At 47.3% G+C, this 16,122-nt stretch overlaps 1 protein-coding gene across 4 annotated transcripts in view; it reads right to left on the bottom strand.

Moving 5' to 3' along the window:
* Window positions 1-16,122, bottom strand: part of slc38a3a (solute carrier family 38 member 3a) — a 224,898-nt gene that overhangs the window by 107,552 nt on the left and 101,224 nt on the right. For all 4 annotated transcript variants that reach the window (XR_015080074.1, XM_086001973.1, XM_086001971.1 and 1 more), the window contains exons 3-4: window positions 11,313-11,400; window positions 11,009-11,124 (exon numbers count right to left, since the gene is read on the bottom strand). Coding sequence is in view for 3 of the 4 variants with exons in the window: in XM_086001973.1 (XP_085858099.1) it covers window positions 11,009-11,124; window positions 11,313-11,400 (204 nt within the window). In the remaining variant the exon portion in view is untranslated. The remainder of the gene's footprint in view (window positions 1-11,008; window positions 11,125-11,312; window positions 11,401-16,122) is intronic.

The following is a 16,122-nucleotide window of genomic DNA, read 5'->3' on the forward strand; positions in this document are numbered from 1 at the left end:
AAGTCTCCAGAAGTTACACATAAAAAGCAGTCGTAAGGCCTGCTTTTTACAAGGTAAGTGGTGAATTAATTAAAATTAAAACATTTTTTCCACAGGTTTATTATTTTTAAATACTTTAAAGAAAGGTAAGTTTATTTTTAGCCCCGTTAGAAAATAAAATTACTTTTTTCAAAAATTTAAATTATTGTTTAATAGTTATTTCATGTAATTTATAGTTTATTCAAAAAATGTGATTTAAAAAAATAAATAATTTGAAGATTTAGTGCTGTTTTAGGGCTTGTAGTATTTATAAGTTTGACAGCTCTTCCTGTGAATGAAGCATTCCCTGCTCTGATTGGCTCCCCATGGCCCACGTGATCCCAGGGGACGCTTCGAACTAACTGTGCCCCTGGGATACGCAAGCACTGCACGCCGGCAGTTGGAGCAGGCCCCGGATCGGAATCCCACGCGGGCCCACAGCTCAACAGCCGGCGCGCAAGGTAAGTGCAGGTCGGGGGCTTACACCCGCGGGAAGCCTCCGACCCGAATTTCTGGGCCATTACGAGCCCGGCCAGTAACCCAGAGGCGGGTTCTGAACGGAGAGGGGAAGCGATAGCGGGTGCAACACCTGCAAGATGTTTCGGCGTATCAGAATGTCCGATTAAATTTTAACTTTACTTCCGGGTTTCACGTCTCCAATGTGCAACAGCGGGCTTGATGCGCACCCGCATGATTGGATCTCAACTCGACTATTTAAAGGGCCAATTCAGTGATGGCATTTGGAGGAGTTAGGAGCTTGAGCAAAGAGACGGCGAAGTTTAAAGAGGGACTCGGGACGGTCAAGGGCTGCGCCCTGGTTTAACGACGCATCACTTGATGCATTGCTGGGTGCAGTGAGGAGATAATCTTCCCCAGCAATGGGAGGAAGAAACCTGCAGCTGTCACCAAGAAGGCATTGTTGGAAGTGGCTGAGGAGGTGAGCAATAGGAGCATATTGCCCCGTCCCTGGATCCAGTGCAGGAAGCGCCTTAATGACCTAATCAGGTCAGGAACGGTGAGTACAGTTGCAGATTCACCTACATCCTGCAGTGCACAGCCCCCACCTTCCTCATTCAGCCTTGTCAAACGTACTCCATCACATCACTCCTCACACCCACTTAAGTTTCAAGAGCACCCATCGTTCACTTTCTATGCACTTCCTCACTCCTCCTTTTATCCATCCACCACTGCCACTCACCCCAATCCTTATGCAACGTGATGCATCTGCCTGGTAGTCCCCCTCACCGAATGCACTGCTTCCATCGGGTGAACACATGCCCTCACAGTCACTCACAGGTCTGTTCTTGCCCCCGTTGCTGGAGAAGACAGCATAAAACACAAGGGAGAGGGAGAGGACTGGAGATGGCCCGCCACAGACTATGCAGCTGACAGCTGCAGAGGAAGAGGCAATGGAGATCAGTGGCATTGCATCCCTGATCACGAGAGATGGAGAGACTGGGACAGAATTTAATACCTCAGATTCTCATCTCATACAAGACTCAGTCATGTTGACTTGATTTCAGCAACGAGTGAAAAATGATAAGTGCAATTATGCTGAATGGCACCATTGTTATATTACCAGTACTAATTCATATCCGTTTCTTTGCTCCTCCAGGGGCCTCACACATAGAGCAGCAGTCTGTCGACATTCCTGACGACGATTCTTCAGCGGACCTGATTCCTTCTGCGGGTACACCGTCACAGGACATACCACCAGGCACCTGTGCAAATACTCGCACTCCGGCGGGTCCCGTTAGACAGTTAGTTGGGCTTTCACCTGGTGAGTCACAGCTCGCAAGTGAGCACAAGCAGACACTGGTGGCAGGGACAGCTGTGGAGAACCTTTGTCGATGGGCGTAGCCCTCTCCAAGCTCTGATCAGCTGGACACAGATGCTGGCCACTGATGAAAAGGAGAATCACAGAGGGGCAGCAGCAAATGTGCGAGGTACTGGCAGACGTGACACGCACACGCTCTCCACAAGAGCACGGAGGATGGAGGAGTCCACCTCCAATGCGAGTGGATTGATGTCGCAGGGAGCTGCGAGAATGTCTGCCTTGGAGAGAGTGGCCGCTTCTGTGGAACGTCAATCGTGGTTATCAAACCAGTCTGTGCAGGCGATGACCACGGCCGTGCAGACTTTGGATGCCAGCATGCCTGCCGCCTTAAACAGGATGACAGATACCTGATCTGTGGCCTTACACAGTGTCACTGATCTGCACCAAGCTGCTCCCCAGCAGAGAGGCAGGAATGATGTGCCGTTGGCCCAGGAGAGGGATGATGGCGAAAGGGGACATGGAAGTGGGACATGGGAAGCCAGTACCCGATATGCTGCTTCCTCTCCCGACAGCGGAGTGTGTCCCTGCACAGGTGCAGGTGGAGTAGCCTTTGGCGGGGCCCTCACGGGCTCCCAAACACAGAGGTCGTCGGCCAAGAGCATCTCAGCAATCAGAGCAGGGATCCGAGCAGCCCGGCTCTACCTCTGCTGAAGCCACAGGGATTATACCACATAGGAGCGGTAGGAAAAGGTAGAGAAAAACAATGTAATTCACCAAGGGCACAGGCCAACACCCCGAGCATCGAAGCTTTGACCACACTCGATCAGCTCCGATGGACGGGTCACATCGTCCGCTTGCCCGATATGAGACTCCCAAAACAAGCGCTCTACTCGGCGCTCCGGCACGGCAAGAGAGCCCCAGGTGGGCAGAGGAAACGCTTCAAGGACACCCTCAAAGCCTCCTTGAAAAAGTGCAACATCCCCACGGACACCTGGGAATCCCTGGCCCAGGACCGCTCAAAGTGGAGGAGAATAATCCGGGAAGGCGCCGAACACCTCGAGTCTCTTCGCCGGGAGCAAGCGGAAGCCAAGCGCAAGGAGTGCACGTCAACCCAAGCACCCCACCCACCCGCCCTTTCAACCACCATCTGCCCCACCTGTGACAGAGACTGTAGGTCCCACATTGGACTCATCAGTCACCTGAGAAATCATTTTTAATGTGGAAGCAAGTCATCCTCGGTTCTGAGGGACTGCCTAAGAAGAGAATTAAGTTTCCTTTTGTTATTACCTCACAACAACAACAACTTGTATTTATATAGCGCCTTTAATGTAGTAAAACGTCCCAAAGCACTTCACAGGAGCATTAAAAGACAAAAAATTTGACACCGAGCCACAGGAGAAATTAGGGCAGGTGACCAAAAGTCTGGTCAAAGAGGTAGGTTTTAAGGAGCATCTTAAAGGAGGAATGAGAAGTAGCGAGGCGGAGAGGTTTAGGGAGGAAATTCCTGAGCTTAGGGCCCAGGCAACAGAAGACACGGCCACCAATGGTTGAACGATTATAATCAGGGATGCTCAAGAGGCCAGAATTAGGACACGAGCAGCTGAGCTTTGGATGAGCTCAGGTTTACGTAGATCCGATATAAAATTCTCATATAAAATTTATGAATTTGCTCCAATTCCCTGTGCTGCCCAGTCTTATGCACCAAGTGGCAACCTGCCTTTCCAGTAGCTTAGTGATGAATGTGAAGACATGAATTGACAGGACCAATTGGGGGATGTGCAATGGGTGTGTGGTTGGTTACAGCATTGCACTGTGTGAGTGGTGGGGGAGAGGGAGTGGGGGCAGGGGAATCTGATCGTTATTTTGGCCCAGTGTGAATGACCAACTTAACCTGTGAGCTATTAGGTCCTCGGATTGCCAAGTGTGTGCAATCAATGGCATCCTGTACCTGTGGGAAGCCAGCCAGAGATGCGAATCCAAGTGCCCGCTCATTCTGGCTATTGTCGTCGCAGGGGAAGTTGACATAACTCCCAGCCCTGGCAAACAACCCATCCATCACCTGCCTTATGAACTTCATGTGCAGTCGACTGGGAGACCCTCAAGATGTCTCTGGTGGTGCCCTGGAAAGAGCCAGAAGCAAAGCGGGCAGAGTGACCTTCACAACGACTGGTAATGCGTGGCCACCAGGTTCAGCAAGAGCAGTTCTTCTGCTAGGAGGCTGCAGATGCCTACGACCACCTGACGTGTCACTCTGAGCCTCCGGAAGCACTGCTCTTCAGAGAGGTCAAGGAAGCCGAGTCTCTGTCTGTACATCCTGTTAGGTGGGTAGTGACTCCTGCAAACTTGGCCTCTCTGTTGCTCCAGCGCTCACTTGTTGCTCCAGCTCTCTTGTTGCCCACCACAGCACGGCCATGCTGCTGTGAACGACAACTGTCTTCCTCGTCCGAGGTCCAATCTAAAGCAGCCATGGCACCACCTATCCTGATGTTCTCGGTGTGAACACCTCCAAACTTTACCAACACGTCTGTCACCACAAGTACTCTCAGCGAACCATTTACCAGAGGGAACTGAGAAAGCAGCCGTGAGCACTGAGTCTTTATTCCTATCGGGACACCTGCCCTTGAACCATCCCCATGAAGTGCCGCTCAATCACGCCTCCGTTTTACTGCTGAGTTTCCCGAGTCCAGGGAACCCCGTACTGGAGGTGGTAATTTCAAATCACAGTCAAAATCCGAGGGAAATACCCTCATTAACATATTATAATGACGGACCTGCCTCTTGAGGTCGGGTTACTCTGCTGCACTCAAACCCGCCTCCGTTAAAGCCACAAGTGGGTGCGTTGGAGGTGGGTTGGGGTCGGGTTTCCCATTTTTGATATTTTAACCTACTCACCCGCCAGTAACCTGATCATCGTCGGGGGGTTAAAATTCCCCCCAGAGACAACAGCAAATGGAAATGCCACAGTGAATATTATCCAGGCTGTGAGCTCAAAGACCTTCACTCTTGCGATAGCATCAAGTCATACATACTTCAGATGGGTTTCAAATGCTTACACACCGAGCATCATATTTCATGTGTCTGAATATTATATTCACTGGGGGGGGGGGGGGGGGGGGGGGAGGTGTTGTTGTTTTGGAGTTATTTCATTTTTCCTCTTTTCCTTATATCTTTGCATATCAAGCAACCTAGAGGACAGGTAGTGCATCCATGTCTTGTTATTCCATGGCATATCTCCCCCTGTACCAGACCAACAATTGCATGTGTGGAGATATGTGCTAAACATGTTTTTGCCTGTTGAAGAGTCTCAACCTGAACAGATGAAATCACTGGTGTTTGAATACAGCCACGTGTAAACTAACCTAGCAGGTAAACATGGTCCATAGAAAATGAATGATGCAGCAGCACGTCGCACTGAGAAGCAAAGATAAGCTCTTTATTTAAAAAAGTTTTCCTGTAGTTTGCAGCCCAAAATGATCCTTATCCCTATCTCCCCCTCTGCAACTTCACAGTATCTTACTCCGTTATAAGGACAGAACAGGCCTTAAACATCTAAATAATGCCTCAAACACATTAAGTAGGTCAGGTGGCCTGCAGTTGCACTTGGCCGATGGAGAAGGGGACCATCTGTTCCTGGTTAAATACTCCCACTCTTCCCCAGACACCCACCCTACCTCTAAGCGGGAGAAGTCTGAGTGTGGCTGCCAATTGAGGCTGGGATTTTAGCTCCAAAAGAGACGCCCAGTTGTATCCCTTTCAATGACAGGGTCATTTTTGGAACACAGCAACATTCGAAAAGCTGTCACTGAGTTAGAAGCTGATAACATGTGCATCTGTATTTCTCTGAATGTAATGCTATCTGAGCAGAGGTTCAAAATCAAACTTAAAAGGTCTCCAGTTTGACCCAGGCCACTACTGCACTCGACTACACTTGGAAGAACAGATCTTTGGAAGTGGAGTTACAAGACTTCAAACTAGTCTCAAAGGATTCCAATGATATCCAAAACCAGGTGATCAAAAACGACACCCAGCTTTTGACATCTTTCCTGACTTAATATATGCTTTAGTGTTGATCGGGAGCAAAGAGTTAAAATATTTGACTGGTTAATGAATGTAGCAGGGCTTCTGTGCAATGCTGAACGATATTAATAGAAAGGTACAACCCTTCAAAGTGATACTGTTGCTGAGGGTTTAAAGGGAAATAAACTACAACATATTAGAAGAAATCTCCTTGTACAATCTGTGTATTATTATAACAGAATAAGTGAGCTGTAGGCAATAATTTAACAGAGGGGTTCAGGTGATCGACACAAGTGATGATATTTGGAAATGACACAGAAGCATGCTAATTGGGGGAGGAGGGGGTCAGATTATATTCTTGTGCCTGTCACACTTCACCACATCGAAACATAAAAGGCAGACTTTTCTTGCTGTTTTCTCTGACCTTGATGACTTAGCCTCTCCTTAAGCGCAGAAGCTCGGGATTTACAGACAGCTGCCAATCTACAGAAACCTCCCTCAGCAATCGGCTTCTCAGGATATCTATATTTGGACCACTACCGCACAGACTGAACCCGCATCTTACTCCTGCTCCTATTTAATAACATTTTATGCTCGTGTGCGCTTCCCCTTTCAGAGGCTAACCATAACGGGCTTTGCTGCCCAGTGATGCCTCCCCAAAAATGTGATGGCATGGGTGATTTCTCTTCTCAGGTCATGTGGTCATGTTATTAGAGCCCAATTCCAAAGAGAGGCTTTCCTGGAAAAAGTAAGCCCACCTTTGCACTAATATGCCAGGTGGTCACGTGAACGCGAATATGCGGTTAGACAGTGGGAGACGCATCAGTAGCCAGTATATGCAGGCATAACTGATTACTTGCATCAGGGGCTTCTTCCCTTTGCATCTAGTGATGCTCATCCTAAACTCTGTTGAGTACTTCTGCTAGCTGTGTTTTGAGAAATACAAGCAAGAATGCCTCTAGACAAGTTGTTTACTCTTGGTGCTTGGAAGTGCATTGAAACAGAGACCTTAGTATGGGGGGAGAAAAGAACACATGACTTGGTTCCAAATAATCGACGTTTGCTTTCGTTATATACAGGAAACTTTTTTTTAATCCGGCACTGACGTGGTGCCGGTTCATCAAAAATTCCGGATAACCGAACGCTATAGTAAAACATACGGCGAGCTGAGAGCTCCGTATAAAGCAACAAACCCTGTTGCTTAGCAACAGGTTCAGAACAATGGCCACAAGTTCCAAGCGTCTCTGTAGCTTAGCAACAACTGCAGCCACACCCTTGCACAGCAACAGATCGAGGAAGGCGAGTACAATATGAAGTAAAACTTACCTGAACCTACTCCTGAATTTTGCCGGTTAACCGAGATTTCCGGTTATTTAGGTGCCGGTAAATCGAAAGTTTCCTGTAGCCAGATAATAGGGTTCACCCCACGGAACTGATGTTCTTGCCCCACAGAACTGATTTTTTTCCTATCTCGACTCTATTTTTTCTCCCCTTGCCTAATCTCTTTCCATCCACATTCGCGATTCTTCCGACCCTCCGCCACTTTAACAGTTTCCATTTTCCTGGCCCTAACCATCTCCTTTTCACCATGGACATCCAATCCCTTTACACCTCCATCCCCCACCAGGACGGCCTGAGGGCGCTCCGCTTCTTCCTTGAACAGAGGCCCAACCAGTCCCCATCCACCACCACCCTCCTCCGCCTGGCTGAACTTGTTCTCGCAGTGAACAACTTCTGCTTTGACTCCACTCACTTCCTCCAAATCAAAGGTGTTGCTATGGGAACCAGCATAGGTTCTAGCTATGCCTGCCTTTTCATGGGATTTGTGGAACATTCTTTGTTCCAGTCCTACTCAGGTCCCCTCCCTCACCTCTTTTTCCGGTACATTGATGACTGTATCGGTACCGGTTTGTGCTCTCACCCTGAACTAGAAAATGTCATTCACTTTGCTTCCAATTTCCACCCTTCCCTCACCTTCACATGGTCCATCTCCTACTCTTCCCTTCCCTTTCTCGACTTCTCTGTCTCCATTTCTGGGGATAGACTATTGACAAACATTCACTATAAGCCCACTGACTCCCACATCTATCTGGACTACACTTCCTCCCAGCCCGCTTCCTGTAAGGACTCTATTCCATTCTCCCAGTTTCTCCATCTCCGTCGCATCTGCTCCGACGATGCCACCTTCCATACCAGTGCTTCCGATATGTCTTCTTTTTTCCTCAACCGAGGATTCCCCTCTACTGTGTTTGACATGGCCCTCGACCGTGTCCGTTCTATTTCCCACACTTCTGCTCTCACCCCTTCCCCTCCCTCCCAGAACCACGATAGGGTTCCCCTTGTCCTCACCTTTCACCCCACCAGCCTCCACATTCAACGGATCATCCTCTGCCATTTCCGCTACCTCCAGCGTGATCCCACCACCAAACACATCTTTCCCTCCCCTCCCCTTTCAGCATTCCGAAGGGACCGCTCCCTCTATGACACCCTAGTCCATTCCTCAATCACCCCTTCCCACGGCACCTTCCTGTGCAAGCGCAGGAGGTGCAACACCTGCCCTTTTACCTCCTCCCTTCCCACTGTCCAGGCACTCCTTCCAGGTGAAACATCGATTTACTTGTACTTCTTGCAATCTAATATACTGTATTTGCTGCCCACGATGTGGTCTCCTCTACATTGGGGAGATCAAACGCAGATTGGGTGATCGCTTTGCAGAACACCTCCATTCAGTCCGTAAGCGTGATCCCGAGCTTCCAGTCGCCTGTCATTTTAATTCACCGCTCCACTCCCACTCTGACCTCTCTGTCCTTGGCCTCTTACACTGTTCCAATGAAGCTCAACGTAAGCTCGAGGAACAGCACCTCATCTTTCGATTAGGCACTTTACAGCCTTCTGGACTCAACATCGAGTTCAACAATTTCAGACCAAACCTCTGCTCCTATTATTTTTCCACATGGTAGCTGTTGATGATTCTGCCATTCCCATTTACACCTCTTCTAGACTTATTTTTTGTTTCTTAACTTGTCCCATTACCAGCTCCTTTTGCCTTGCACCATCATCCCTTTTGTCTTTTAATCTCTCCTGCCTTCCTGCCTGTGTGGGAAATAGAACAAACACGGTCACGGGCCATGACAAACACAGTAGAGGGGAATCCTCGGTTGAGGAAAAAGGAAGACTTATCAGAAGCACTAGTATGGAAGGTGGCATCGTCAGAGCAGGTGCGATGGAGACAGAGAAACTGGGAGAATGGAATAGAGTCCTATCACAGACCTTCCCTTTTGTTCTTTCCTGCCCTCCCCCCTTTCCCTGCCCCCACACTTGCTTAAAAATCTGTTACATCTCTAACTTTTTCTAGTTCTGACGAAGGGTCATCGACCTGAAACGTTAACTCTGTTTCTCTCTCCGCAGATGCTGCTTAACCTGCTGAGTATTTCCAGCATTTTCTGTTTTTATTTCAGATTTCCAGCATCCGCAGTATTTTGCTTTTGTAATAGGGTTCACCTAGCGTGTAAGGGATGCACAATTTCAGAGAGCTCGGGGGTGGGGAGTGGACTTGAATAGACATAGAAACATAAACATAGAAGATAGGAGCAGGAGTAGGCCATTCGGCCCCTCGAGCCTGCTCGCCATTCAATGAGATCGTGGCTGATCATCCAAATTCAGTACCCTGTCCCTGTTTTCTCCCCATATCCCTTGATCCCTTTAGCCTTAATTAAGAAATATATCCAACTCCTTCTTGAATATATTTAATGAATTGGCCTCTACTGCCTTCTGTGGTAGAGATTGCCACAGGTTCACCACTCTCTGGGTGAAGAAATTCCTCCTCATCTCTGTCCTAAATGGCTTACCCATAGAAACATAAATGGGGAGAATGTCTTTGGAAGATATTAACTTTAGCTTTGTGGTGTGTAGCACTGCCAGTAGAAAGATGAACAAGTGACCGAAAGGCCAAATTTCAACATTAGTGGACAATCTAAGTTTGCCTTCGTTGAGTGGGTTCTCCCAGTTGTCAACCTCAAATGGCCATACAGATAAAGCAATGGCACCATCACTGTACCTCCCTCATCACCCACAATCAATGTGGAGTAAGAGTGTCCAAACTGCAGCTTATGGGCCATTTCTAGCCCTCAACCCCTTGTGGTCTGGCCTATGAAGCCAAAGAATCTGGGTTCTAGTAGGGCTTGTATTTCTTACTTACTAGTTTCTCCTGTTTAAATGTTGGTGCTCTGGAAAAGACTGTCCTTAGCGCTGTTGTATGATTGGTGGTTAAATCCTAAATCAGAGTGATCATAGAATCATACCGCGCAGAAGGAGGCCATTCGGCCCATCGTGCCTGTGCCGGCTCTCTGAAAGAGACCAATTAGTCCCACTCTCCTGCTCTTTCCCCATGGCCCCGCAAATTCTTCCTTTTTAAGTATATATCAACAAGATACTAACAAGTTCTGTTGAGATCTGCAGCTTCAGATATTTGCAAATTAACGGAAACACCGATATAATTTTTTTTAATGTAGTCCACGAGTCTCCACAGTGTGAACCTAAGCAGCTCACGAAAACAAAAAGCATGGACTCTCCTCACCTGAAGCTTTGCAGGTCCACCTTAATCAAACAGCAAGCTAATCCGATACCAGATCAATGAAAGTAGCTGTGAGGTTAAATAATCAATGAGATGGTCTCCAAAGGAAAGAAGCTGCATAGTTCATTCCAGAGGGAGGAAAACTGCTCCAATATTTTCCCCTCTCTGTTTAGTGTTAATGAACCCGTAAACACACAAATGATGCATTTACTGATTGGGTAATACTAGCGGAAAATAGTGGGCTGATATCTAATTTGCTGCAAGCAGTGATTCACGTATCTATCACAGACCCTTTAGTAGACCACCACAAACAATTACTTTCTTTTTAAAGAAAGACAGCTCTAAATAATGGTGGAGTACAGACTCGTGCCTGTGATTCACAGGAGAGTGAGTTATTGACTGTGTTGGGGAAAACCAGGTACTTCTCCACATGGGAGGGAGGGGAAAAAGAGGGAGAGTCACTCCAGGCTATCCTTGCACACTTCCCAACAGCCAATGAATAGTACAGATAGAGGCCTATCAGTGGGCTACCTGCCTGTTCTCTCAGTCATGGATGGTGTGTGGCCAAGACATGGAAGAGGAGAGATAGATGACTGATTAAAACAGATAAAAGGTGTACTTACAGGAAAAGGACAATGCCTGTGTTGGCCATCGCATACGCCAGACCCAGGATGCCACTGCCCATGATAGCATTGCTCAGGTTGAATACTGACATCCCGAATGAGGTTTTCCCTTCAAACTGCAATGAGAAAAGTCTTTAGAACACAGAAAACCAGGAGGAGGAAAAATATCTACTGACTGACAATTCTGAGAGTCAACCATTCACTCAAGGACCTAAGATCTGCTCAGATCAAATTGACCAAATTCGGCACTTTGCCCAATTGTGGAGGAACAAATCTTTCTTCACAAATACCAAAACAAACTTACATCAGTGAATCGAGTTGATTTCTTCTCAGTATCTGAATGAGGCAGGAATTCATCACACTCAGCTGAGTTTCCTTCATTCTCTTCATACCTACAGGTTGGGCGGAGAGAAATAAGATCGCAATGTGCATAAGTGTATTGTAAAGTATCTGCAAATGGTTATTTAATCGTAGCTCCACCTCTCTCCTCCCCCCATTGCTTTTCACCTCCCCCCACCTCCCAGGTAATGTAGAGGATATCTGACTCTTTATTTTAAAGAGTAGAAGGGGAATTAAATTAAAGAGAGAGATTTAGTTTACTTATAGCAATATGACATTCCTTCAATAAAGCTCTGGCTGAGAAAAGTGCAAACCGTTACAGGTACAATACCATTGATGGTGTACTGAGTAGTTACATAGTCTCAGGGGACGCTGTCTGTTTTATCCCACTCCCCCTTCACGGCCAATTGACCAAAATGACTGCCACACTGGTCCTCTTCCCGCTCTTACCCTGGGAGAATCCTACACCTGAATGTTTAACAACCATGTCTGATGAACATTCAATGCGCATGTTGTGGGAGGGGAGATACTTTGCTGGAAAGTAAGCTGCTCCCTCAAATGACACCTCAGCTGAATACACCCTGTGCCCAAGGTGGACAGGGTAATACAATGTCAACCTTAAGGGGAAGGGAACATTTTCCACCCCACCTCCGAATGCTTTAAAACTTCACATATATGCAAATTCTAAATAAGAAACTAAGGCCTAGAAATTCAGTCGCGTTTGCGCCCACTTATTGGCTATAGAGTGGTTTGCGGCCGAAGTTTTTTAGCGGCCGAAATTCAGTTGGTCCCTAACATCGGCGTTAGCCGGTAGCGCTGCGCCGGCACCGACGACGTCATCGGTGTGCGCAGCGCCCCGGTTCCAATGCGATTCCGTGCCGACCGCCAAATTCAGTTGCGGCCGCCTCGCCCGTGGTGGCCGCAAACAGCGTTTGAAAAACGGTGCCTTGCAGCTCTGAGAGGCCGGCGCATAAAGGTGGAGGGGCAGCCGGCCGCTTTCCCGGCGGCCGCCTGGCCGCACCTCCCTCCCCGGACTCCTGCACCACCCCCCCGCGGCATTGATGTCTGACTCCCGCAAGCCCGGCACTTCTCCGTGGTGCCGGGCTCATTTGCCGGGGGAAATCCAGCGGCGATCTCACGGCTGCAGGCAGCTCCTCCTTAAGAGAAGGAGGAGGCCTGCAGTACCCCAGCCTGCCGCACCGCATCGGGTGCCGCAGCGGCAGCTGGACGCCTGAAACTGACTTTCATCGCCCCAAACGAGGCGGCCAAACCCTGCAATAGCGCCCGCCTCCGTCTTGGGCCGCCGCAACTGAATTTCAGGCGGGCGCTACGGGAATCCGGGCGAGCGCTAAATTTCGGGCGCTAAAGACCTGGTGCCGCGATACCGAATTTTTAGCCCTAAGGCCCTACAGTGGCCATATATCCACCTGTCTGCAAAATATACCCTCGATCTAATTTAAAAATATTCAAAAGTGAAATTTCATTAAAAGAAATCTTGCCACATGGTGGCATTTGACAAAGTTGTACACAAAAGACTATGGGGGTAGTTTTGACTTCGGACTATAGTGTAAAATGCACGATATCGGCTCGGCCATCCATTAAACACCTCTCCCAAATACTGTTTTCGTGGTGAGTTCCTGCTAGTGGCTGTGCCAGGAGCAAAGGCACCAGCACCCACTCGGCTGCACTTGTGCCATTGGGAACCGGCCTGCGTATTACGAGGGCCAAACTGAACGGGCTCCTGTTATCAGACAACGGTCCAGTTATAAACCTCCTTCTGGTACTTTTTTGAGGGATGGGTAGGGGAAAGGTGAAGACCCACGGAAAACACTCTCACCCTGAAGTTACACCGTGGGAGACCAGCTTATGAGTACTTGCTCTGAAATTCCTTCCTCCACTATTTAACGAGACCTTAACCCATTTAGTTTAAATGGATTAATACCTCCGATAAAGGAAAGAAAGTTGAATTTCTATAGCGTCTTCCATCAATGAAGTACTTTTGAAGTGTAGTTACTGTTGTAATGTAGGGAATTTGCGCACAGTAATGTGATAATGACCAGATAATCTGTTTTAATGATGTTGAGGGATAAATATTGACCAGGACACCAGAGAGAACTCCCCTACTCTTCTTCGACTAGTACCAGAGGGATCTTTTACATCCACCTAGGCAGACAGTTGTAACACAATTGTAAGGAAGGATATTAGCTCTGATGATGTGGAATCTGTATGGGTAGAACTGAGAAATACCAAGGGGCAGAAAACGTTAGTGGGAGTGGTATATAGACCTCCAAACAGTAATGTGGAGGTTGGGGATGGCGTTAAAAGAGAAATTAGAGACGCGTGCAATAAGGGCACAGCAATCATCATGGGTGACTTTAACCTACATATAAATTGGGCTAACCATATTAGTGACAATACTGTGGAGGAGGAATTCCTGGAGTGTTTACGGGATGGTTTCCTGGACCAATATGTCGAGGAACCAACCAGAGATCAGGCCATCTTAGACTGGGTATTATGTAACGAGAAAGGATTAATTAGCAATCTTGTTGTACGAGGCCCCTTGGGTCGGAGCGATCATAATATGATAGAATTCTTCATTAAGATGGGGAATGAAGTATTTGACTCAGAGACTAGGGTCCTCAATTTAAATAAAGGAAACTACGATGGTCTGAGGAGTGAGTTGGGTAGGATTGATTGAGGAATGTCACTCAAAGGGTTGACGGTGGATAGGCAATGGCAAACATTCGAAGACCGCATGGATGAACTACAGAATTTGTTCATCACTGTTTGGCATAAAAATAAAACAAAAAAGGTGACTCAACCGTGACTAACAAGGGAAATTAGGGATAGCATAAGATCCAAGGAGAGGACATATAAATTGGTCAGAAAAAGCAGTAAACCTGAGGATTGGGAGCAGTTTAGGATTCAACAAAGGAGGACAAAGGGATTAATTAAGAAGGGGAAAATAGAATATGAGAGTAAGCTTGCAGGGAACATAAAAACTGACTGTAAAAGCTTTTATAGATATGTGAAGAGAAAAAGATTGGTGAAGTCAAGCATAGGTCTCTTGCAGTCAGAATCAGGGGAAATTATAATGGGGAACAAAGTATTGGCAGACCAATTAAATGCATATTTTGGTTCTGTCTTCACAAAGGAGGACACAAATAACCTCCCAGAGATGTCGGGGAACATAGGGTCTGATGAAAGGGAGGAACTGAAAGAAATCAGTATTTGTAGGGAAATGGTGTTAAGGAAATTGATGAGATTGAAGGCCGATAAATCCCCAGGGCCTGATAATCGACATCCTAGGGTACTTAAGGAAGTGGCCCTAGAAATAGTAGATGCATTGCTGATCATCTTCCAACATTCGATGGAATCTGGATCAGTACCCATGGATTGGAGGGTAGCTAATGTTACCCCACTATTCAAAAAATGTGGTAGAGAGAAAACGGGGAATTACAGACCGGTAAGCCTGACATCGGTAGTGGGGAAAATGCTAGAGTCCATCATAAAAGATGTAATAGCAGAGCACTTGGAAAACATTGACAGGATCGGACAAAGTCAACATGGATTTACAAAAGGTAAATCGTGCTTGACTAATCCACTGGAATTTTTTGAGGATGTAACTGGTAAAATAGATAAGGGAGAACCAGTGGATGTGGTGTATTTGGACTTTCAGAAGGCTTTCGATAAGGTCCGCATAAGAGATTAGCGTGTAAAGTTAAGGCACATGGGATTGGGGGCAAGGTACTGACTTGGATAGAGAACTGGTTGGCAGACAGAAAGCAAAGAGTTGGAATAAACGGGTCTTTTTCCGAGTGGCAGGCAGTGACTAGTGGGGTACCACAGGGATCGGTCCTTGGACCCCAGCTATTCACAGTATATATTAATGATCTCGACAAGGGAACTAGATGTAATATCTCCAAATTTGCAGACGACACAAAGCTGGGTGGGCATGTGTGCTGTGAGGAGGATGCCGAGAAACTCCAGGATGATTTGGACAGGTTGGGTGATTGGGCAGAAGCATGGCAGATGCAATATAACGTGGATAAATGCGAGGTTATCCACTTTGGTAGCAAAAACAGGAAGGCAGATTATTATCTGAATGGCAATAGATTGGGAGAAGGGGTAGTGCAACGAAACCTGGGTGTCCTTATGCACCAGTTGCTAAAGGTAAGCATGCAGGTGCAGCAGGCGGTTAAGAAGGCAAATGGTATTTTGGCCTTCATAGCGAGAGGGTTTGAGTACAGGAACAAGGATGTCTTGCTGCAGTTGTACAGGGCCTTGGTGAGACCACATCTTGAGTATTGTGTGCAGTTTTGGTCGCCTTATCTGAGGAAGGATGTTCTTGCCATGGAAGGAGTTCAGCGAAGATTCACCAGGCTGATACCTGGGATGGCAGGAACGACGTATGAGGAGAGATTGGGTCGATTGGGCTTGTACTCGCTGGAGTTTAGAAGAATGAGAGGGGATCTCATTGAAACTTATAAAATTCTGACAGGACTGGACAGACTAGATGCAGGAAGGATGTTCCTGATGGTCGGGGAGTCCAGAACCAGGGGTCACAGTCTAAGGAGTAGGCCATTTAGGACAGAAATGAGGAGGAATTTCTTCACCCAGAGAGTGGTGAACCTGTGGAATTCTCTACCACAGAAGGCAGTAGAGGCCAATTCATTAAATATATTCAAGAAGGAGTTGGATATATTTCTTAAGGCTAAAGGGATCAAGGGATATGGGGAGAAAGTAGGGACCGGGTACTGAATTTGGATGATCAG

The sequence above is a fragment of the Somniosus microcephalus genome, chromosome 11 (assembly GCF_052327205.1).
Source record: "Somniosus microcephalus isolate GS21.2 chromosome 11, FLI_Smic_1.0, whole genome shotgun sequence".
Taxonomy (NCBI): Eukaryota; Metazoa; Chordata; class Chondrichthyes; order Squaliformes; family Somniosidae; genus Somniosus; species Somniosus microcephalus.